At 44.3% G+C, this 24896-nt stretch overlaps 1 protein-coding gene across 3 annotated transcripts in view; it reads right to left on the bottom strand.

The window, feature by feature from the left end:
- Positions 1-8913, bottom strand: part of CHGB (chromogranin B) — a 61412-nt gene extending 52499 nt beyond the window's left edge. The window contains exons 1-4 of one of the 3 annotated variants that reach the window (XM_027694921.1): positions 8898-8913; positions 8678-8757; positions 7863-7978; positions 5980-6149 (exon numbers count right to left, since the gene is read on the bottom strand). In XM_027694921.1, coding sequence (XP_027550722.1) covers positions 5980-6149; positions 7863-7876 — 184 coding nt within the window. In that variant the 5' untranslated portion in view covers positions 7877-7978; positions 8678-8757; positions 8898-8913. Of the gene's footprint in view, positions 1-5979; positions 6151-7660; positions 7698-7862; positions 7979-8677; positions 8758-8897 lie in introns of those variants that run through there. The other 2 variants (XM_027694922.1, XM_027694923.1) reach the window with 2 other exon arrangements.
- Between the last annotated feature and the right edge of the window lie 15983 nt (positions 8914-24896).

Raw genomic sequence — 24896 nt, 5'->3', positions numbered from 1 at the left:
ATAAGCTAAACAAAACACCCACTTTGACAAATAACTGGATGTTTATACCAGTATCAGTGATAAAAAACACTCAAAACAGAACTTTCAGACAGACTAAAAAATTTACACTCATGCCCCAAAAAAGCACAACATAATCAATATTTAAAGACTCTTCATTTCCATAACAAAATTATATCCCAGCACAGCTGTAACTGTGACACATAGAAGTATTATCTGGCCATTCCCAGGTAAAAACAAATATTTCACCACCAGGCAACATTAGCAACCTTATGCCAATATCCACGCAGCAAACAATGAGCAGCCAACACTCCTCAGAATTATTCCCACATCAGCTTTGGGGGTCATTTAGCATGATTTCTCAACAGCAGTATACTGACAGGGGACTGAGCTCTGTACAGTGCCAGACATCCCCAGCACTGGCTGAAAAAAACCACAAACCATCAGCCCCTAAAGCATGGAATCAGAAACAGGTAACATTGAGCACTAGAGGGCAGCAGGAAACAAACCAAAACCATTAAAAATCCTCTAATTCCCAAAACAGAGACCACGTTCTTCCCTCAAGGCCAAGGCAGTTAAGCACTGTGCTTAACCAATTTCAAACCAATTGATTGGTTTAAAAAAAAATTATTAATTCTGATGTTGTTTGGGACCACAGTTCAAACTGAAGTGTTTCCAAGTGGGAGAGCATGTTAACTTCCTGCAGTCAAAGGAGACTCTTCACAACATCACAAAGCACCTTTGTACGGCACCTTCCACTTCAAATCGAGCCAAAGAGCAAAATATTCTTAGTGTGATCTATATCTTTCTGGTAAAGGGAAACGATGAGAAGTTTCTGTACCTAACCATGGCAGCCCAGAGTGGAAACACAAGCCCTTTTTTAGCTCAGCTTTGCCTCAGTCTGAAAGTGATTTAAAATAAAGTATCACGCACGTTTTGGATTTACAAAGTTACACAGACCTCTTAAAGAGACTGTATATAAAGGTCTTTAGCCTTCAGGTTGTCTTCAGCATGGCCAGACAAAAAGCCATTTTGGAAATTTTGCAACTTTTGGTAGCTCAGATGGCCAAGCTATAATTTCTATACCAAGTAATGAACACTCGAGTTCTGGGCTGAACTGAACCTCCAAGCACCCATCAAGTGTCAACCTTGGAAAGGTTGCTGCTGGCATGCCAAAGTCCACTCCTTTCATTTTCTCCCTTTATGTCAGCACTTGTGGACTCGTGAACTCCCATTACAGAAAAAGCACAGGCCACGCCAGACTCCTTCAGTAAACACAACCCATTTCTGCTAAACACATTAAGCAACTGTCGACAGGCCAACAGACGTGGCAAACAGGAGAGAGCATTTAAGGACAAGTCAGAACACATGTACCAACATTAGCACCACTCCCCAGTTCCTAATAAAAGTCGCATCAACCCACCGCAAAACCAGGCATGTAAGTTCACTGGGTATGTGTAGCACTTCTTTCAGAGGAATCCCAATTGCCTGTAGAACTGAGAGCTGTGTCAGCAGGTTGATAATCTCTGTTTTGTTTTTACATAGAAGCTTGGTTGACTGAAAACCCAGAAAGCAAACAGAACAGTCCAAAAATCATGATGGTTTTTACTTTTAAACTGGGATAATCTTGTGCTCAGTCCTCTTGATTTGAGTGGCAATTTCAGTAGCAGTGCCATGGCCCAGGCTCACTGATTTGCCTGAAGCCACTGAGTCTCCAGTGAAATGGTCTGTTCCATTTTCCCCAAGCTCTCACTACTTATTCCAAATGGACTATTTTCGAAGAAAGCCTACAAAACCCCCACAATTGATCAGAAAGAACCTACAGCCTGGCTACACAAAGGGAAAAGCGATTAATACTTTAGCACTACTTCTTTCAGAAACCACCATCCTGCAAAGACTGTAACCCCCTGTGAAAGGCAGGACATGTTGCAGACACTGTATCTTGGCTGTACTTGTGCTGCTGCCTGAAAGAGGAGCTGTCCCCATCTCAGCCACACAAATATTCACGTGGCTGCCCAGAAAACTGGGCCAATTCCCTGAGCTGACTTCTCATGTGGCCACCTATGTACCAACACTAAGGATTGACCAGGAATAATAAGCACAGTCAGGGGAAGCCTGGGATTCTCATTGCATTAGAGAGGTCAGGGAAGTCCACAGAAAATAACTACAGGTAAGCCTGGGCTCAAACTTGAAGCCAACTACAGGAAGAGAAGGAGCTCTTTTGGAGAGGCAACTAAAGGTTAAATACCTCTATCCTCCCAAACTGGCTTTAATTCATTTTGCTTTTTTTTAAAAAAGCTAGCCAGCTTTTAGATAATTGCAGGTCTCTTCAAGCCCATGGTAAACTCTGTGTTCCTTCACCAACCCATTTCTCCACCATCATCCTTCCTCTCCTACTGTCATTCCTCTTATTTTCTCTGTTCCTGTGGCACCCACCCCATTTTCCTCCACTGGCTGACCCTGTCTACCCATCCATTTTCTTAAGGACACAGCTTTTTAATTAGTTTTCATTACAAAGAAAAAGCAATTAAGGCAGAAGCTACAGGGCAAACAAGGAGACCCATCTCCCCAAGATCACCAGCCCTAGGGAAAGGCCATGGAGGCAGATGGGGCTGAGCTTTGCCCATGCTTCACACAGGAGCCTCCCAAGTGTGGTTCCACGGCTGAGCTCTCAAATGCTGCCTCCAAACTTAATAGAATTACACCAGGGTTGCACTGACAAACTCAGTTCTGGCTCATCACAGAGCATGGGTAGAGAGAGGCCAGAACCCTCCCTGAATCAACTTGTAGAGCACATCTGTCACCTATTCTCTAATGCTTTTTTAGGTTGCTAATTTTCCAGGCAAATATTATGTTTCCACTGTCCCTGGTACCCTCTGGCTCAGTGCCCTAAATGAAAAGTTACACTGTGAGTGATTTATTTCCTTTGGAAACAACCTATATTAGCTTCTTTTGAAATATTAATCCGAATAATTTAAGGCTTTCCCTTTTGCTGGCTGCCAAGTAAGAACTTTTGCTGGCAACTTTTCTTAATCCAGAGGAAGTAGTAAGATGTTCCTGATGAACTCTGCAACTGAGTAGATTAGAAAAATAATAAACAATTTATTTTTAAAAACTATTTTCCACTATGGGGTAAAAAAAGATAAAGGACACTGAAAGGTTCACTGATCCAATTCAATTTTCTCAGTCTATCACCACTTACACACTTAAACTCACTATGACAACAAGCTAAAGGTCTGAATGCTTGTTGCAAGAGTAGAACCCTCATTTCCACACAAATCGTAAAACCACTCATTTATACATAACTTAGAGATTTAGCAGTATTCCTACAGGACTACTTGTTTTCTTGCCCAGGGATGCCTGCTGTCAGAAAGCCCTGTTTTCATGGCTAATGGGTACTATCTTCTATTACCAGTGATGGAGCCTCTTTAGGCTAACAAGACCCATTATGAGTGACTCAGACACTGGGAATACCCCCATATCCACTTCCATCTCCTGAGGCACTGATGGCAGAGTATCTTAGTCAGTCTCAGTCCAGTTCACGTGGCAGATGTCAGAAAACACAGCCTGTCCTGTCAGTCTGTTCCTTTCCTAAGGAAGCTGTCACGTTCCCAGAGGAAATGTTTTTGAATCATTAAGGAAGATCCTTACCCCTAACAGAAACCTTTCAAGTTTGATGGGAAGACTCACCATCCATCCTGCCCAAGCCCCAGGATGCAATCTTCTGGTCATATAACCTAGTGCCACTCCTGCTCTCCTCACTTACATTGTGTCACAGCAGCAGTTCTCAGTGTCTCACCAGAAAACAAACAAGTAAAGGAGCTTCCTTTCCCAAGATACATTTGACAGAACTTGCTTGTCCAAGGACATCTGACACAGGCAGACTGTTTTTAAAACCCTCCTTCTGCCTCTTCTGCCACAAACTGATCAAACTCAATGGCTTAGAAAGCTGAAGTTGCATCAAAAGAGAGAGTTCAAGTGAGTATGTATATTGGTTTGATGCTGTTATAAGGAGACAGGAACCAACATGTTCAGAGCATGAACTGGTTATGCTGTGATAGTTATTTCAATCCCAGGAGCATAGAGTAAGGAACCATTGTACAGCATGCATCCCACAGTTATTTCCAACTGGTTTCAGTTGTGAGCAATCTCCAAAACAAGTGAAAAAGGAGAGGGTTCATGGGCCTAATCTGCCCTCCTCAGCACAGCTGGAATCCACACTGATATCAGGGGGTGCTGGAGACAGCAAGGAGGCAGGATGTGGCCTCTCAGCATACCTTGGTACTGAGCTTCCACTACATATTCCACACATGCACCATAAATGATTTGCTCAGTGCTGTCATTTCCACATATGTCACTTCCACTAAGCCTCAGAACACTCTTAAGACTGCTAACTGGTCATGCAGTTCTTCCGTGCACCCCATTCCACAGAGCAATCAAGTCCACTTGCCAAGAGCCACACTGAACGGTGCTTGTGCAACACACTGCAGGAACTGCCTCACAGCTCCCAGAATTTCTTCATACCTGCACCACAGGGCTTGTGAAACCTGAGTAAACAAATGCCTTCGAGCCTGTCTCACTATCAGAGGAACTTCTTCATCTTTCTCTCCCACAACAGAGGAAAAGGCTTGCTCAGGGCATTCCTCGTAGTGGTGGTCATTGCACCCATACACAAAATATAAAGCAAAACCTCAAGCCAGAGGCACTATTGCTCTAATGAAACGTGGATCATGGAATGTGATATGTATCCTGGTTTAAAGTAGAGGTTAACAGCAGAAGATTTTCATCATTATTAACATAAGACGTGTGAATTCCTGGTCTGCACAGCAAAACCAAAGCAAGGCTTGGTATTTACTGTTTGCAGATTTCATTACAGTTCTGGATGTCCCACACCTGGTGGTGAAGACAACTGCACAGGCAAGTAGTCAACATCAACAGAGCTCATTAGTTGGTAGATCCCGCTGCTTACCTGTTTAGCATGCAAAAATTGTGGAATTGCCACTGAAAAAACTCACCTGCCAGATTCCAAGCTAGCTTCTTGGAAGCAGGCCAAAGAAAACCACCCAGTGTCAGAGTAAAAAAGAACTAAATTCTACTTTTACACTACTTAAGATTTTAAAGCAACCAGAAATCTCATCAGTGATGTTTCACTTGCTCAGGTGTCTTGACAAATCCTCTCCACACATTATTTGCTGACCAGAATTTATTTCCCTCCCCAGTATTAAATATAATTAATATATAATATATAAATATATTAAATATACAACTTTCACCCCAGACAGCATGAATATATGGCAGGAAATGTCACTGGGCCAGAGCATTTCGATTTCACCTTTCTTGCCATGTATTCAAGCTGACTGGCCTGAGGGCTGTAGGATTGAGCATGTGTCAGCTACCCCTTATCGTCTCAGATACACCATTATTCCCAAGAATGGGCAGTAGTGGCTGACCTAAAATGGTATTTCTGCTGGAATCAGCCCTCTTTCAAGTGAGGAAACTGCTGCCTCCCAGGAGTTGAAACGAAGAAGTTCTCATCACACTCATGTCATTAGCACAAGCAAACAGTCACAATTTTAAAGTAAAGGGCTACAGAGGCCACATCCTGAGTTCATGACTGGAAGATACATGATGAGTACATGAAGAAGATAAGGAAAAGTTTAAAAACTTCTTACTCACTATGGTAATATGTGACTATTTCCTAAGTCAAGTAACTCCTGAGAACACATTACACATGAAGAAAGAGTGTTGTCAAAACATTAGCAGCTGAGAGTATCCTCTGAACTTCTCTCCTGTGTCTCATCAGCCACACTGCATCTGGGGAGCTGGAACAGACTATACTTCTGTAAATTGTGTTTTAAAACAGGCAGAAATTGTGTTTTAAAGCAGGCAGATGCACCAGTACCAGACTGCAGTTACCTAGTCACACAACGCACTGCCTGAACTGGCTAAAGAAAGGGCATGAGGAGAAGCAGAAGCTGTTACCTGTGGGCAGAGATGGAAAAGCATCCACAGAACGATAAAGTTCCTCAGTGTTTTCAGCGCTGCGTGGAGGCACAAAGACCTCTGCCAGGTCACAAACAGATGGGAGGTCCAACACACTGCTCTCCTCTGAGTTAAGACTTGGTGACATCTCTGTTCCTTCCATGGTCCCACTGCAGACACAAATGCAACTGAGCTGGGTTTTTACAGCATGAAAATCTAAGCAGAAGTCAACACAAACGATTTGGCATTTTTGTACCACTTTATGAGCTGTGAGAAATTGTTGTAGCACAATCATATTTCATTTAAAAAAAGAAGTGCAAATTTAAAGATGTAAAGAAAGAACAACAGTAAATCCCATAGACAACAGCCCTCAGCCCTAAGTAGGATAACTAGGAGTCCACAATAAACCTGGCTTTCTTAGAGGCTTCCCAGAAGTACAGACACAGGCCCCAAAACTAGGAAGCCATGGAGTATATACCCTCCAGGGTACACTATGTGTGCAATTCAGAAGGAAATATGTTCTACAGGGTCCCTTTCTACCGATGCTTCCAGAAGTCTCAAGTTAAACCCACCCCTCTTGACTATGTTCACTGGCAGAAAGAAACAGCATCTTAAAACTTGGTAGTCTCAGTCTCACAGGGATGGCAAAGAGCTCCTGGTGTGGAGACACTTGGGCAGCTATGTTGTATACCCTGTGTACAACACTTTGGAAAGCTTTGGTTGAGGCATCCCCACACCCCAACATCCTTCTGTCAAGCGTCCTCAACCCATTTACCACCACAGAGGGCAAGAACACACAGCTGGGTGGAGAGCAGGACAGGGCTGGTGCCACTCAGCTCCACATCAAGCGCCACAGTGGATGGGCAACTCTTCTGGAGAGGATGAAACTAAAGTGTTCCAGTCCAGCAGCTCCAAGCACAGTCACACAAGTGTCTGGGGCAGAAGAGGAGTGAAATGCAAAAACTTGGGAGGGCAAGTATTTCAGTAAAGAGTGACAGGACAGAGGAACCAGATCCAGTGGTCAGGAAATGGCCTGTGACCCAGCAGGCTCACATTTATCTTCTCTTCTATAAAAGAAGAGGACAAATTCTTGTCTCAGGGTTATTATCAGTAAGGAATGTTCCAGGCACAGAGGGCAAAGAAATCCCCCAAAAGGATTAATACTGAAAAATAAAGTCAATACCCCCATGAGAAGATTAAAAAAACAAACAAACAAACAAAAAACCACAAAACCCCCACCATTCCTCAGGTGTTTCTGTGTTGAGTAAACTTTTAGCTAAGATGCACCTCTGACCTTTCAAAATGCTGACCAACTCACTAATGAAGAGAGTGGCAATGTTGGCTGTATTACCAGAGAAGAGCAGCTGCCTTCCCTTGGAGGACAAGGTCCATGTATTCACAGGAAGTTTCCAGGGAAAAGGGAGTGGAAGGTTAAAAACAAAACAAAGTACACAACCCTCTTCCCCAGACCAGTCACTGCAGAAGGAAGCTTCTCCTCCCTTGCTCTTCAAGTCCCAAAACACAAACAATCTGTGCATAAGGAACATACAGAAGGAGAAACTTTCCTCACATATTGTGTTCATGATGTGTGCTACTTCTTAAATAAAAGCATATTTTAGAGAACTGTCTATTCAGTCATTGGTCTGGAAAAAAAAAACAAAAAACCAAAAACCCACACCAAAAAACTCCAATGAATTCTATCCCTCCAAGGGTAAGTGGCAAATTACAGCAACAGGAGCTGGATCAGCTCCCTCTAGATCTCCTAGGTCAAGTACACAGCAGTCCTACTACCAAAAGTGATGGTGAGACCTGTTTGTGAGAAGAGGCTCAGCCCTGGGCCTTCAGGCATATGAAAGAGAGGCACTATTATCTCTGTGCCATACCTGGTTAAGAGCATTGATATGCAAACAGTCCCCTTGGGCAGAGTCCAGGAGCAAACACTCTGTTACAGCTTCAGGATTCCCTCATTATTCCTTCATGGTTTGTCAATCCCATCTTCCTGGAACGAAACAAACAGGTCAGTTAGATGCTTCACATCAGCTGATTTGGCTGATGGACAGTGTGACCTTTCAAAGTGCATATGCCAGCCGATGTCAACAGTCAGTCATCACGTACACCCCTGTTTGTTGGGTCTGGCACAGAAGTTTTCATAGGAATCAGAAACAGCACATCTAGTAAGGCCCTGGAATGCTTTTGACAGCAGTGGAGATCTCCTGGAAAAGGGTTGGTCTATTCTAGAAATAAAGTCAAGAGTTTCTTTACAAGAAGCCATCAGATGGGCAGAGAAGCAAATTAAAGCCGGCAGCCTTCCCTCCCTCCTGTGGAGAGCGGTATTTCCCCAACAGGTTTATCTCACAGTGCCTTGATGTCAACAGATAGCCTGTGCTGTGTCAAACCTCAACCAGGAAACGTGTTTTAAGAGGGCCACATAACCCACCCTGTAGAGTAAACCACAGGCTCACAAAACCCAAATCCTGTTTTCCACCCTCTGCCATATATAACCACAGTTATTTTCAGTGAGCAACGAGGAGTAGTTTCAGGAGGAAACCGGATTTTCCTCTGGGCCACCCTCAAACGGTGGAAATGCTACCAGGCATTACCCAAAGGCATGCCACCAGTCCTGCACAAGCTTTCCCGGCTGGCAGCACACCCGGCAAGTGCGATGGATTACAGGCGGGGTGCGAGGCGCTGGCCTTACCCACTGCCCCGCTCAGCTGGTTTGGGCGGATGCAGGTGAGGGGGTTCTCTTCCTCCCGGTGTCCTTTCTCTCCCCTTTTCCTGCAGGCAGACACGGAATTATTTCAACAACCGCTCCCTTGGCAGCGGAGGACAACAAGAGCAACACGGGGCGAGCCAGGCCCCCCCCAGCGCCGGAGCACCCCGCGGCCTCGCCCCGGCCGCCGTGCCCACCCCCTCACCAGTCCCCGAGGAGAAACGCAGCTGCAGCGCCCCAAGGGCAGCCACACGTCTCCGAGGGCGATAAGGGAAAAGCCAAAAGCACTTTGCAGGGCTGTCCCGGGCAGGGCCGTGCTTCCACAGCCCGCCTCAGGCCCTGCACTCCGCGGCGGGGCCCAGCGAGGGCCCTCCCGCTCCGAGCCCGAAGTGAAGCGGGCAGGAGCCTCTTGGCCGCGGGCAGGCGCGCCCGGACGGCCCGGGCAGGGCACTGCGGGGCCGGCGAAGCCCAGGGGGACACGGAGACGGCCCCGGGCGGCAGCGGCAGATGCGGCACCTCCCGGACCCGCGGGAGCGTCTGCGCAGGCGGCGGGTCCGCCCCCCCCGGCGCTGCGGTGTGGGAAGGGGGGGCGGCTGGATGCCGAGGTATTTCCAGTCAGGTTTTCCTAAAAGCGCGGTTAACTGGGCTTTGTTACTCTGCGTTCAAAGGGGAGGGGCTTTGGTGAGGCAGCAGCGGCACCATGCCGTGCCCGGCACATGGGGTTTCCTCCCGGGCTGCTCAGCGCTTGGTCGCGTTAACATCGCCGCCGCACCAAGGCGCGGCCTGGGACAGCCCTGAGCAGGGCTGGACGTGGGGCTGCGCTGGTGCTGCGGGGTGCAAACATCGTAGGGAAAAACAACGCAATCCTCACTCGGGGCACAAGCAGATGGGCGGGCTGTGAGCCATCCTCCGAGGGCTTACGGAGTTCACGAAGGAAATGTGAGGCTGTTGCACACCAAGGATGTTCTCCCACATGTTCTCCCACGTGGCGCTGAGGAGTTTAACAAGCAACAGATTGGAAGCTTCACAAGCCCTACTGAGAAGCGGAACACAAACCACTCTGAGTTTGGGGCATCGCATCACTTTGGCAGCTGGCACTATCTGTGTGTGCTGCCACAGGCACGACAGGCGTGGTGAGAGGAGCCTAGTGGCAGTCGTGGAGGAGTGACACAGACATCCTGACACTCTTAACAGGGGTGCAGGGAGTGCTTGCGGACACACGCTGGATACTTTTCCAGCAAAGAGAATATGTTGCCGTTCCGCCTGACAGAGTGTGCATGGCACAGCCAGACATCCCAGGACACCAACGCTGGCAGAGGTCAAGGATCAGCCCTTCTATGGTCTGGGCAGGCAGCCGGGAGGAAAGCTGCTGGCCGACCTGCCTGAAAGAAGTGCTGCCAGGGGGGAGCTGTCTCAACTCTTTGGCATGCATGCCGACAGTGAGACTGGGAATGAGCTGGGAGTTTTTTCCAAGAGCCGTTGGACTGCAGAGTTACTGATGGCAAACTGATGTGTTTAGGAGGAAGTCAAATAAACTTGAAGTCCCGCGGCTGCCAAGAGGGCTTATTTTTTCTTCCAGGTGAGCTGGCTTGAGCCGGGAAAGGTTCACACAGGGAGAGCCTCTGAGTCTGTGCTTAAGGCACAGCAACTGTGACTCTGCTTCAACCTTATGACCTCTATCGAGTCAGACCTGGGCATTTGGGCTCACTGCACAAGTAGAGATGCAAACCTAGCTACATCCTGAGCTGTAACCCAGACACTGCTCTACTGCTAGGCTACCTCTTGCCATTTGTGTTTGTCCCCAAGAACTACCCATCCCTCTGAGGGAGTTCTGTTACCTGGAAGCATTTCCTTTCTGTGCAGGGAGTAGAGCTAGAGCTGAGCTGTGGAATGCAAAACATCATCACATCTGCTTTATTTAGCTATGGGAGCACATGCAATATTACAGCATCCAGAAACCAGCCACCTCTGTGACTTCACTCCACTGAATCATGCCAAGTCTCTGTCATTAGAAAACCTCTATCTGGGGAACACCACTGGGTCCTGAAAAGGAGCTCCAGCAAGCAGAACTGACAAGGAAGCCGTAGTGCTTATTAACAAACATAATACAGCTTACCAGTTTCTATTTGTCATATTAGGTGGACAACCAAATCTTTGAACCTACTTCATTTCCCTCCCTCACCAGAATGAAGAGGTCCTGCACCCTCCTGATAGAGCAGTGCACTTCCCTGAACCCCTCCTACCATTGTAATCTACACTCTTTACCTTTATTCCTTATGAACTGCATTATCAGCAAAGAGATTGTTTGCCTACAGTATTTAGGTCAAGTATCTATGTGTGTACTATGGTCTTTTTTATCAGTGTGTTATTGTTAGGACATGTTAAAACTACACGAGGAGTCGTGTGAATTTGGTTAAAGCAGAAGGTGTGTGAGAACCAGGAAATGCAGAATTAAACCCCACACTTGACATTTGCCAAAGATCAAAATACTGAGAGTCACATGTAGGGAAAAGGAAATACATCTTCTGACTGTTGCATTGGGAGCTTTCAGAGTGTTGACAGCCTCAGAGACAGTGTCTTAAGCTGTACAATTTCATGTCATTGAAGCTAACGTGTGTCTGCCAACTTACCATCTTAAATACTTAATACATAACATGAAGAAAAAAAGTCTGTCTTCACAAACAGCAGAACTTGCAAGTTCATGTCTTTTCAGGCCTTTCCCACTGTCACTCCACAGGGTGTCTTACTTACTTCTTTCATTCACAATAGATAGCTGTTAATTTAATACATGGAAACAGAGTAACAGCTGAATAGAAGCTAATCCAGGAAGTGGGCTGAAGGAGACATGAACAAGGTTGATTTCCTCACTGTTGACTTTACAAAGATTGTTGATTAACAGAGATGATTAAACCAAAGTTTGTAGTCTGTATATTTCAGTGTTTTGAGTTCACTCTTCACAGTTCCTTTGTTTCCTTTGTTCTGAAAACTGAAAGAATACCAGTATATTTAAATCTATTATTTGAATGCATTTTACTTCTCAACTCTAGATACTGTTACTAAAACAGATGGAGGATTAGGCTGTACTGAATTCCCATTCTGAAGTTCTCCCAAAGCATTGCAGACAGTGCTTTAGTGGCCTTTGCTCTGGAAAAGATTTGCGGTTACCCCAGGAAGGAGTGTTTATAGGCTTCAGGCAAGCCAGTGTGAGAAACAGCTCTACAAACCCTTGAGATGAGAAACAGCAACTCATCTCCACTCCTTCCAGACGAGTGAGGTTTGCTGGCGACACTGCAAATAGCAAAATGCAAAGGAAGACTGGAAGAAAAGCTCTTTTCCACGACCCCACTATCCCATAAAAGGCAGGGCCCCTGGCACTCTCAAGTGACTTTTTGCATGATCATCATTCCTTTACCTATAGTTGTGTCCTTTGTGTGCACACCATACTAACAGCCCGGAAAGTGCATCTCAGCTGCAGAGGCAAAAGACATAAAAGCTGTGTTTTAAAAAAAGGGGGGTTGATTACCCAAAAACTCATTGATTTATCCAGCCGTATTAGCTGATCAGATGAAGAGTATTATAATCCCTCCAAATTTGCCAAAGTTAAGTTTTCAGGACCACATAAGAAGGCATTGTGTGTTTCTTGTTCTGTCACATCAAAGGCAATCACATTCAAACCAGCAAACCTCCCTGTAAAGGGTCAGTTCCCCTTAAACTAAAATACCCCTCCTCGTCATTGCTGTCTCCAAACAGCAATAACTGCAGGGCTAATGCCTTACAGAGTTTGGACTGACCTATCACAGAGAACTTACTGCTGATTCAGGTTCCTGGTTAACACTAAGGGCAACATATAAGCTATCCTACTTGTCTTTCTCATGCACAGTCAAGTAGACACCTACCAAGTTGTTCCAACCCCATAAACTGTATTCTGGTCACTGCACTTCTCTTCAAGACAGGTGAAGTTTATGAGCAGCAAGCAGTCATCTGCATTAAAAAAAGTGGGTCAGCCAGGCACCCAAAAACATTCTTGGCCTTCTCTTCCCTGGCCACAAGACAAGTTATGCTTTTTGCTTCCTCCTTCAGTAACTAGGAGTTTAAGCCTTTTGTGTGTTGCAGTCAACACCCTGAGGTATGGGGAAATTTCAAAGACCAAATGTTATTTTCTGCTATACCACATGCCAGTAAATTGACTTTTTTTTTTTTTAATTAATCTCTTGCTGTGACCTGCCAGCAGTAGATGACTTTTTAAGATGTCACTTCTAAACTAAACATTAAGTCATGGTAGCCAATTCATATATTAATACATTGTCTTGGAATTTTGTAGTTTCAGGAGAAAATTGCTCTCTCTTTAAAAAGTAGGTTTCTGTGGCAAAGGCTTGACTATGTGAATGTTGGGGATATTCCAGTACAAGCAGGAGCCAATTTTTTTTTCTTACAATCCTGTACCAAATCTGCTCTTTTTCCTTTCAGAGCCTCTGCTGGAATGTGTGCAGAAGCATGCCTTCTAGTGCTCTGATTGATGTTACCTCCCTCCTTTTGGGCTGCCTCCTTTGCATCTGCTGCTGCTTGAATGAAAGCTTCTTAGGACGCTAACACTATTATTCTTGTTCTGCCTAAGCTTTTTTAGCACAGTGGATGCAGACTTAGGGCTCTGTGAGGCCTCATTTCCTCCCTACAGAGAGCCCTTCTGCATCACAATTCACTGAAAATAAAACAAGCATTATGGGACTCAAGGATAGACATGAAGCACACTGTAACTTAGCTCTTATCATGCACCTAAGCACAACTTGGGTCTGTCTTAACTTGAATTGTATTTCCTGCTTCCAGACTTTGCCTCTTGCACTGCATTTCTATTTAAGTCTTCACACCCACACCCTTGCATTCCTGCTGCCCAGTGATTTTGTCCATCCTAATGGCTCTGCCTGTGCTGAGACACAGCTGCTGCCCCTTGGCAATCCTGCACTGTGCAGTCGTGAGGAAGGAAGCACATAGAGCAGGGACATTTGGAGTAAAAGGACAGGTCTTATGTCGGCTCATGTCTCAGTCTCTGTTTGGGGCAAAATAACCCTTTAACCATTGGTTTATCCTCTGCTGTTTATGCCCTGTTTAACACACCAGCCAGCAACTGGACTTCTTTTATTCTGGCAGGGATTTGTCTCAGTTTCCGGTTCTTGTACCCCTGGGATCTGGATGGAAATTGTTACAGCTGGACCTACATACATCTATGCACACATAAATATCCACCAAGGATATGTCATGTTCTCAGGCTGTTGGGCCTTTAGGGAATTTCCAAAAGATGCTTGAAGTAAATAGTCACAGGAGAACAGGAAATAGTCTGGCTTCTCGCCTCAATATTCCAGTGCCTGATGTAGTACAGAGGTCCAACAAGAAGTCTTAATTGCAGTAATTATGCACTTTTCTCCATTAGAAGACCTCCAGTGCTTAAGAGCGGAGATATTCTCTCTGCTGTATTACCTCAGGGAGCCTCTAACTAGTTTTTGCAGCTGTGAGCATATAATTTTACATTAATTAGTTCCCACTCATAAGGCATAGACTTGACAATGGCTTTGGTATTAATTTCACACTTCAGTTCTAGGAGAGCATCTTTATAACTTGAAATGGAGGCTCCATTCTTATCCTGTTCAGTGTTTCTCAGTTTGAGATGACAGTCATATTACCCTGCCCCATACATTATAGTGGGGTACGTTGGGACTTTGGGGTTTTTTTGGGAGTAGTTACACATTTTCCCATAATTTCTGGATAAAGTCTGGTCCTCTGTAAGGTTCATTCAAGAAATGTCTACTTCTAATCCCTGCATCCTTCTGAAGTCACAGCTAAAGGACTAAAGCACACCAAAATCCAGGCATGTATCAGTGCTCCTCCACGAGAGGGACACTGTTGAGCTCTAACTCTCTGCAGAGACATGCTGCTGATGGAAAGTGGCAAGAAAATGCTCAGAGAGATGTTGGCTTCCAGCTATTCTCCAGTACTCCACCTCGGCAGGGCAGGGCAGGGCAGGGTAGGGCAGGGCAGGGCTTTTTCCTCAGCTGTGAAATGCTCACAAAGTCCTGCTGGTTATACCAGCAGTTATACTAGAACAAAAAGAAAGTTTTCACTGCTACCTTTTTGCTTTGGACTATTCAGCAGTGAGAGAGTGGGTTTCAGCCTTCCTTTTCTGAGTTGTCAGCAGAGTAGAAGTGCAATGGTAATTGTCCCCCAGCCTGGAGGTCAAGAGGGAAGCAAAGGTAAACCTGACAGAGTGATATATTAATGCATTTACTGATCTTTCCCTCAGTCTGTGTCAGCCTTCAGACATGAACTTCCCTGATCTAGTATCACCAACACTGAGAACACACTATTGTGCCATAAATCTCCAAGGAACACCAAAGTATCATCCTTGCCTCCCACTTCAATCCTCACAGCTCCAAAAGCCCCCACTACTACTGAAAGACTTAAGACAACAATGTGTTTTGTTTAAATAGATTGGAGCCTTGTTGCTGGCTTTAGGCTAATGTTTCTGCTGTCCTTCTGGTTGCATTTATCCTTGACCACCCACTAGTATAGAGTCCATCCTGTAATAACTTTATGAGTAGGAAGAGCCATGCAGCTTCCAGGGCTGGCACATACCCACTGCTGCTCAGCCTGGTTTTCCATTCCCAGTGCTCACACAGCTTGGGAGAAGGAATACAAAAGCCTTGGGCTGAGGCAGAAGAACCCCACAAGACCTCTGGCCTGCTGGAGCAAGATTTCATACACTGTGTTCCTGAATCAGCTGAAGTCGACCTTGAATTCCTTGGATAAAAGCATCACACTAAGACTGGCTTAGGCTCTGCATGTGAGCAGACACAGAAGAGACCCTGCCCTCTGGCCTAAGGCTCATTTATTGCCTGAAGGCAAAGATACTTTGCAGACAGAGCACTGTTCTTAGTCTCCAGATGTAAGCTCCTTAACCACTTTTATTTTTAGATTAGCTATTTTTAAGAGATTGTTTGCAGCCTACTTACTAAGAGGTTTTTGATGCTCACATTTCTTAGTACTGAACATTGGTTTTTTTGCAGTTACATCGCACCAGTTATCTGTCTACTGACTGGATAACAGAATATGACCTTGGCAGGCATGGGAACAGAGACCTCTAATTAAAAAACCCGAGTTAGTGAAAAAAAAGAAAAAAGAGAATTCAAAGCTGCAGTGACTCAGTCAGTGGTTCACATTACTCTGAAAATAGAGCAGATTCTTGGGGAGGAGATTTCTTTTCCAAGGGTGATGCAATCTGCAAATTTTGGCCTCTCAGCACTTTTAAAATCAGGGTGCAATAGACAGAATTTGGCAATGTATTTCAGGGCTATGTTATGTTGACAGATATTTCTCTTGTATTTTCAATTGTTAACCTCAAACTTTCAACTTTTCCCCTAAAAAGCAAGGGAGGGGGGGATCAGGGAGAACCCTATATTCCCTTAATAAAAATCTGAGTTTGCTCATGGACACACAGAAAAGGAAAGGGAAGTGTGCCTAGACATGGATACCACTGTGGTTTTAGTTAGGGATCACCTAACAGGGAATGATGAAGTTTGTCACCCTCTGTTTGCACGGGAGGGCATCTCAAGTGCTCTGTAACACTTGTGTTTTGCTGAAAGTTTCTATCAGCTGTCACCAAGTCCCTGATCCCAAGATGGCAACAGGCCGAATGTTTGGTAACCTGTTACCACTTTTTTTTCCTACAATCTTGGAGGAAAAAATACCAGAGCCATGAGCATAGCCTGAAACCTGAGAAGCCTGAGCTGGCTGTGTGTCTCTGCTTTGATCAGGTCCTTAAAACCAAGGAATGGCAGGTCCAGGACCTGCCAAGGCACAACTCCTCTCCAACGATAAACAGAGGGTCTGGGGTGCTTGTGTTTAGAAGCATCAGAAAAAGCTGGGAAGTAGGATATATCTGTCTGCTGTGTGTTCATGTAGTACTCTCTTGGCTTGTTACAAGCCCACAAAACCCTGCCAGGCTGTTACTACCAATTTTTCCTCCTAATGGAGACAATCCTAAGATTAGCTCAGTTGGTTAGAGCCATGGTGCTAATGACACCAAGGTTGTGGGTTTGTTCCCCCCTATGGGCCATTCACTTAAGAGTTGGACTCGATGATCCTTGCAGGTCCCCTCCAACTCAGAATATTCTGTGGTTCTGTGAACTGTGCTGGATCCCAAGTGCACAGATTCACCCAAATCTCCTTTCTGGATGGAGAAGACAGCAGCCTTCTTCCTATTCTGCACCACAGTTGTGTCTGGAAGTTACACAGAGACCAAATCACAGTGCCAGTCACTGCAGCTTTGCTCTGCAAGGCTTTCACACCCAAACCCCCAAGATCAAAGTCAAATGTTAGAGTAGATGAACTTCTCTATATTTTATATATATATATCTATTCAACCTGACAAAGGTAAGTTTAGCAGCTTTTTGCTGATCATCTCTAGGAAGAAAGAGTACATAAGCAGGTCTTCTGATGCATGATCACAGTATCAATAATGAATCTCTGTAAAAGAAAAAATATTCCCCAACTACACCAAAGAGAAAACTAAAAAGTCTTGATTATACCCCAGAAGCTCCAGCTGGTCCTGTTCTAACCCAGGTTACTCAGTGTCCAGCATCACAGGGCAGATGCTGCCCATAGCAATTTTTACTACAACTTTGAAAGATTCAAGCCAAGAGTACATTCCAAATAGCAGCATCAGTGCAGACAAACAAGCCAAGAGATTTGTAATGTATTTTTGAAGACCAGCGAGGAACTAACCAGTAATTGCACTTAGTCCTCCAAATCATTGCTGAAGCTTCTATGTAAACAGCATAGGGGTTTCATATTTTTAATGTTAAAAAGCAAGGGCCAGAATGGTTTCTATACAGTATCCATTTTTACTTTTGTACTTGGTTTCTTCTTACTAGATCTCCTGTACATTTCTTTCTTTATTTATCGTACAGTGGCATGTACTTGTTTGCTTCTCCAGCTGGAGTTTTAATACACACATGGCAGCTCAAGTTGGGAGAGGTTGACCAGTTCCTGCTTTGGCCACATGGAAGTCTGTGACTTTATTTCCAGTGTCACAATGTTGTTTAGAAGGCAAGTCAGCCTCTAACCCTACTGCATTAAGTGGTTGTGCCTACTATGGCAAAACTGTCACAGCCAAACCGTGCGTGTCTGCAGCTTAGAAGTACCAAGGAGATAATTTTACCTCTATTTGACCTTTTAAATCAGCAATTAGAACAATTGTATATTTAACATTGTAGTGGGATGTGTCACTGAATCTAAGGAACAGCTGCTCTCTCACCATCAGGGGAACCTGGAGTTACTAAATAACAGCAACTTCCCACAGAACGGAAAGAAATCTTGTCATTTTAGAGCACAGCATGTTGCATGTTGCAGAAATTAAAAGAGCTAAATGATTCTTGCAAGATCATTGTTCTGGCAATAGATGTTATGGATGTTCTGGCAATACATCCTCCCTTGGCAGTAGATTCTCCCTTCCTCCATTTCCTCCTCCTTTGGGTTTACTTCCCTCATAAACATCATGTCTCATGATGCTTCCCTCCCACTCTTAAATATGCATTGGCATTTGCTTAGCAGTTCCCTGGCACTACTACAACTTTCCATAGCAAAGGATGTTAAATGAGACTGTAATCACAAACCCAAGGAACTACTGAGGACTGAAAAGCAACTAAACCAGACATAAAACAACACAAAAATGCAAAATATCCTTGGAATATCCCTGCTGGGAACTCCCTGAGAGATGGTGGGAAAAATGTTCCCTTTAGAAATCCTGTCCTGAGTAGAGACGGTCTATGAGACGCAGCTAAAAACAGCAGACTAGATCTGGCATCCAAAACTGAACTGTCACAGGTAGGGCTGGGAACAGAGCACAGCCAAATCTGCCCCTTCTGCCTTAAAATGGCCAGGGATGAAACAGCACAGACAGGGCCAAAACAGGGCAACCTGCTCCTGCTGACTGGCAGCGATGTCTGCTCCAGAAGCTGTGTAGGTGGCTGCATTGTGCCAAGAAGTGAGCAAAGGGTGGATTTCCAGAGTCCAAAAGTTGCTGCCAGCAAACTCCTTGCACTGAAGGCTGTCAGTTGATACCAACAGCAGCCCAAATTTGCCCTTCCCACCTGGGAGGGACAAAAATTAACCATGCAGAGATTGCTCCTTGTTCCTGTCATCTAGAACTATCCCTTAGCAGGAAAAATATTACCTCATTCAGGACAAGCACGGATACTAATTCATTCATTTAAGACTTTTTAGTGCTAATGGTACATTTAGGTGCCCTGAATCATGCCAAGTGCGGTGGATTTTTACATTAGCACTAATAACAGTTACCCATCCTGTTCCCAAAGTGCAAGACTCATCTAAATTTTCCCCTTGAAAATATTTTTTTGTGTGTTGTGTAAGCCTTTAAAATTACAGATAAGGTTCAATCTTCTCAAACCAAGGACCAACACAAACTCTCTCCTGTGTAACACACGCTGCTTTTGCAGTGCTCCAATTCTTCCTCAAAGGCCTAGCACGCTTTAAACTAAATTACATCTTCCCTGCCCCCTCCCCCCACAAAAAAAGTTAAATGAGATATTGTTTACATGGTCTCTTGCTCATTTAGCTTTTAGATTGCACATGCTGTCTTATTTCCAATATGACCCAAGACAGTCTTAGTTCCCTGCCAAGAAATAACTGACCACTGATTCATTACACTGAATGCCAAAGAGACTGGCAGTCATAGTGATATAGTACCTATTTTTAAAAATGTATTTAAATACAATATTTGGACAAAATGAAGTCCAGAATAGTCTCTAAATAATGTGCTACATACCTCCGGGGATGGTATTCCATTTCTGAAGGTAACACAGCTTCTCAGTTATTCCAGTCATTGGCCTTGAGCAGCTATAGAAGCACAAACTTTCAGCAGGTACACATGCATACACTCTGGACAGGAGTATGTAGTTGGAAGTGACCTTTGGAATCTCTTTCTATTCCAACCTCCTGCTAAGAAGAAGATGATTGCCAATGTTAGATCAGGTCTGCTGTGGCTTTGTCTAGCAGAAACTTGAACCTCCTCCAAGGATGGAGGTTCCCCCAACACCTCTGCTGCACATCTTCCCCATGATAAGGTTTTTCCCCCAGCATCCAACTTGAACCTCCCAAGCCACAATTTGTGACATTTGCTTCTGGTTACACCATCTGCCACCACCAAGCAGAGTTTGTCTCTGTCATCTTTTCAACTGCCCTTCAAGAGGCTGGTGGCTACTATTTCATTGTCCTTTTGCCTCCTGGACATGCCAGTACTTTGTTGTTGGCACTAACAGTGGGACATTCTTCACAAAGGAGGTCACCAACAATATCCTGTTGGCTAGTTGTGAGCACTTGGCACCTTTCAGCTGAAGTTCCAGTATTTGCAAACAAGCCACGTAGCATCCACGCAAGTGGGAGCGTTTCACAATCACGTGCCTTGAGTCAGGGTGCCAAGGGCAAGATTCTCTGCCAGGAATCTCTTAGCAGCTGCTCTTTCAGTTTCCCTGCACCCTTCATGGAGAGGAGAGATGGGAGATAGTATTTCTTTGAGCTCAGAGGTTCATCAAGCATCATCATGTAAACAAAAAGTACAAAACCTGTAATAAAGACAAGCAGCATCGCTGAAGGACAAAGTTAAGGTTTCTTTCCAGGACAAGGTTAACTCACCCATATTCACAGAACCCTTGTGCAAGGACATGTCAAAGGAGACTGCTGTGGAGCTAAGTCCAAACAAGCATCATAGGACAAAGGCCCAGTGTTAAGGAAGTGCCCGTATGGGCATGATCACTGTTACTTAATGCTCCCCAGTTTTAGGGACAGAGCTCATGGGTTGTCCTTCTCGAGAGGGTAGGAGGAGTGTGCAAGGTGTGCAAGCAGGAACAAAGAGGAAAGATGGGATATGCAAGGTAGGACATCAGCAGCCCCATGAAGAAGAGGTCTCAGCTTCACACTCACCTACCTGGCAGGTGAGAGGTGTCTTGTTTTGAGGGTGTTGCCACAGCAAAATCTTCCTCAAAAAGTGAACGTGTGCAACAAGACCATGTCTTGGTTTCCTTCATGTAGACATAACAATTCCTCTGAGGGCAAGCAACAGCTATCAGAACAACTAGTTCAGGGAGAAGAGATCAAGTGGCCCCTACAAAAGGCCTTTTTCTCCTGTGCATCCAGAGCCCAGGGAGAAGGAACTGATGGAAATCAAACACACCCCAAGAGATGCAAGACAAGGGTCTTGCAGCATAGCAGAGCACAGACAGGAAGCTGCTTGCACCAAGGCTACACAGTACAGCTTCCATCTTCAGTCACCCCCACTGCAGAAGGGTGAAGGGGACCAGAAGCAGGCAGTAGGAGCATCTCAATTCAGGGAAGAAATGTAGGAAAACTAGATAAAATGGTAGAATATCAAATACAGAAGGGGAAAGGGAACAGCAGCAATATTTAAAATAGATAACTGAAGGTGGGCAGCCTGCCTTCCCTACAAGCCAGGACTCAGCACCCAAGTCCTTTAGGCTCTTCTTTAAAAGCCATTGGTCCCTTATTTAGGACAAAATCACAGCAGCAAGAAGCTAAATCCTTCCCCACGCCCAAAGCTATATACAGACACTGATCAATTCTTTAAGATAACTGTACCTGACTCTCCCTTCTCTTGTACAAACCTGCCTCCACCACCCAAATCAGGTGCTAAAGACAGGGCAACAATTCATTAATCTTTTCCAGCCCTGATGTTCTTTCAGTGTCTTATTTACATGTTCCCGCAGAAAAAAGGAAAAAATAGGTATTTGGTGTATCTTTGATCAAAAGAGATTTTAATGAGATTCAGAAAGGTTTAAACATATTCCCCACCTAGAACTGGGCTGCATTTTATGGATAAGTTGGATTGCAAGGGTGTATAATTCCCACAAAACATTAAGCTGTGATTTGCAGAGGAGAAATTTTATGGGATTTTGTGAAGTGACCTAGAAGAGGCTGTGGGGTTCCACTAGTAGAGTGTGTAAGCCACCACTTACCTATGGATACCTAAAAAAAGAAGTGCTGCTCAGCTGCCAGGTAATAGTTTGCTTCAGTGATTCACAGTGACTCAGAGTCCCTTGCTTTGTGAGTCAATGTTTCACAACATTTGGGTACAGGATCTGACTCCCAACCACCTTGATGAAGTTGTTCATGAAAAGGAAGAGATTCTTACAAGACTGCAGTTTACCTGAATTTTAAAATTATAGCTTTCTATGACCTTCTAACTGTAATAATCCTAACTGCACTTTGCCAGCTGAGACGAAGATGATGTAATGCTGAGGAATGGGCAAAGGATGGGATGGTTTGTCTGCAGTACTGTGACCTTGGTAAATTATTTTCATGTCTTTGTGCCTCATATTCCTGCTTGTGAAATTGGAGGGAACTAAAACCTCATTTCTTCCACAATGTGGTTATTCTGCCCACTCAGATGGTAACTTCTCACAACAGAGCAATACAAAGCAAAACACAGCCCATGAATAATAAAGCAATAATCGATGTCCTGCATTCGTTAGCATCACCTTGCAAAAGTGATTTAGTGGTTATAAATTGCTGTGGGCCCAAGGCAAGAATCAGAGAGTCCTGATTTTCAGAGATGAGGAAAAAAATCTGCTTTTATATGAAGAATTTACAGATCATCAGTAAGTTGAATAGTCTTTTATTTCCCAAAGAAACAAAAACACTAAATAAGATCCTGAAGTGCCTTATTTTCAGTAATGGGAAAATAAATCAAGGCAAAAGTTACTAATCTGAGCCATATATGATGACAACAGACCTGGGAAGACAAAAGGAAGAAATGCAGAGATAGTTATAGTCTTGTTAAAGCAGCAGAGCTCATATCACCCACCACAATGAAGCAGGTGCTTGGTTAGAGAAAGAAGGACCTTTTCCTTTTCTAACTTGGGTGTGTTCAGAAAGAAGGAATTGTGCTTGCCTTGGAAATTACTTATTTCTTGTGTGTTCACTAAATTCTTCTGGTTTGCTAATTTAAGTGCTGTGGATCACTTGGGAAGACTTGTTATATGACCGGTAACATGGATGTTAAAAGACCCATAACTGGTTGATATCAGCTTCCCCCTAATTTCCACTGAAGCAACACTCTAAACTAGGTTAGAGCATTAGCTTTTGTATGAAATCTCTCCTCAGCCCATCCAGCCTCCCATTGGCTAGTTAATTAAAATCAGCACCAATCTTAGGCTGCTACTTTGCAGAAAAAAAAAAAGGCAAAAAAAAAGCTAGTAATTATCCTTTGGGGGAATAAATTAATTAGGTTACTATGTGTTAATGCTCAGCTGCTCTCTTGTAGCTAGAAGCCAGAATCCTCTCTATCCTACTTGGGTTTCTGGAAGATAACTGGGTCATAGGAACATGTGCCTTGGCATCACCCTTTGCTGTACTTCAGCTTGACAAACATTTGTTGCAGATAATGTCCTTGAAATAGAGGCTGGTTTCCTCCATCTTTCATGTTGGCAACTAGCTTCCTGAGCACCTTACAAGGACATACCTGACCTTAGAAAGTTTTGAGTTCATGCTGGCAATGAGCTGGGCTTTTCATTCATGGAGCAGCTTCCAGAAACCAAGGCATGATTTCTCTTGAGGATTGCTGGCCACGCACTGCAGGTTCCTCCATAGGTGTGCTCCAGATGCCTATTGTTCACAAGCAGTACCACACCAGGTTAACACCCATCAGACCTTGCCTGTGTTGAATCAGCAACTTCTATGCTATGCAGCAAAACTTAGGTAAGAATTTGATTCCTGCTTTGGGATAGGTCTGTGCCACTCAACTGGCAAAAAGGTTCGGATGCTCACTAGTTCTTTAGAAGTGTGCCAATAAAGTGTCTCTTATATCCTGACTGTGAAAATGCTATTTCATGCTTTGGATATGTGAGAAATAACTGAAGAGATCAAACAAGATACTTGTCAAGGTAGTAAAATTAGAAAGACTATGGTAAGTAGATAGGCTGAACTAGGGATTAAAAAGACAGAGGTTCTCCCCCAGCTGGCCATCAGAACAGTTTCCCTGCAACTGAAGGAACTTGCTGGTGTTGCACCAGAGAACTCCAGGCATCTGAAGCTGTGCATTTGGTGCTGACAATACACTTGAGTCCTAAAACCAAGCACCACGTTCTCAGTTCTTTGCATGTACGTGTTACTGGCAGTATCCAAAGGAATATGCCTTTGTGCAGCACCTCTGGGACTGACTGCCACCAACTTGCAATCAAATCCTATATTTTTGTCTTTGGTAAGCCTTTTCCACTGGTAACCAAAGTCCTAATGCTAATATTCATTCTTCCTCCTCTGTGTAGAAAATTGCTGGCCATTTTTATGACAGGTTGTATGAATACAATCTCCTAAAGTGGAAAGGAGCCTGTATTTCTAAACCATTTTTTATAAGAGCAGTCCCTTAGGAGAATCCATGGCCTTGCTGCAGAGCAGAGAACCACTTGGGGTGAAATAGTACTCAGGACTGGGAGTTAAACCCACCTGGGACATCAGGTAGTGCTAAGTCTTCACAGAGGCTCTAAGTCTATGTGAAACAATGGAGATACCCATTTGTCTGCCTGTCACATCACTGGAGACATCACTCCTTGCAGCTCATATCCTGGTCACTTTTCTTAAGCCCACAGAGCACAGTGGCCAGGACACTATTCTCAAGCCAGCCCTCACATCTCATGCTTTCTTTGTTGTCCTTGTCCAAGTTACTGTTGTTGTTAGAGGTGCAAAATATGAAGTGGGATTTTGTCTGGGACAATAATAAAGCCATGTTTATTCTTTGCAATATGAATATGATTAAAGACAAATATGGCTCCTTCCAAACTCTCAGCTCTCATGAACTCTTCACCTGATTCCCAGCTTTAAGATTTTGTCTTACAGATTTTATCTATAGACAGATCTTATTTATCTAAAGTTTATCTTTATTGCCATTGTGCAAGATGCGATCACACCATGAGAGACAGAAGAAACAACAATTAGACACTTTAGAAGGAAAAAACCACAACTATAAAACACTGATTATCCTAGGACTTGTTCTCTTAACACAGTAGTTGCAAGGCAATGTGTGATGTAAACAATGATAATTACTTCCTTTTGCAGTAAAAGTGGTACTTTACTGTTCATAAAGCAGTTCATATTTCATCTCTTTGCACATTGAGATAGGAAGCACCCA

This window comes from Neopelma chrysocephalum, unplaced genomic scaffold (genome assembly GCF_003984885.1).
Source record: "Neopelma chrysocephalum unplaced genomic scaffold, ASM398488v2 Primary Assembly neopelma1_99, whole genome shotgun sequence".
Taxonomy (NCBI): domain Eukaryota; kingdom Metazoa; phylum Chordata; class Aves; order Passeriformes; family Pipridae; genus Neopelma; species Neopelma chrysocephalum.
Note: the sequence above shows the minus strand (reverse complement) of the source record. Positions and strands in the feature narration are given on the sequence as shown.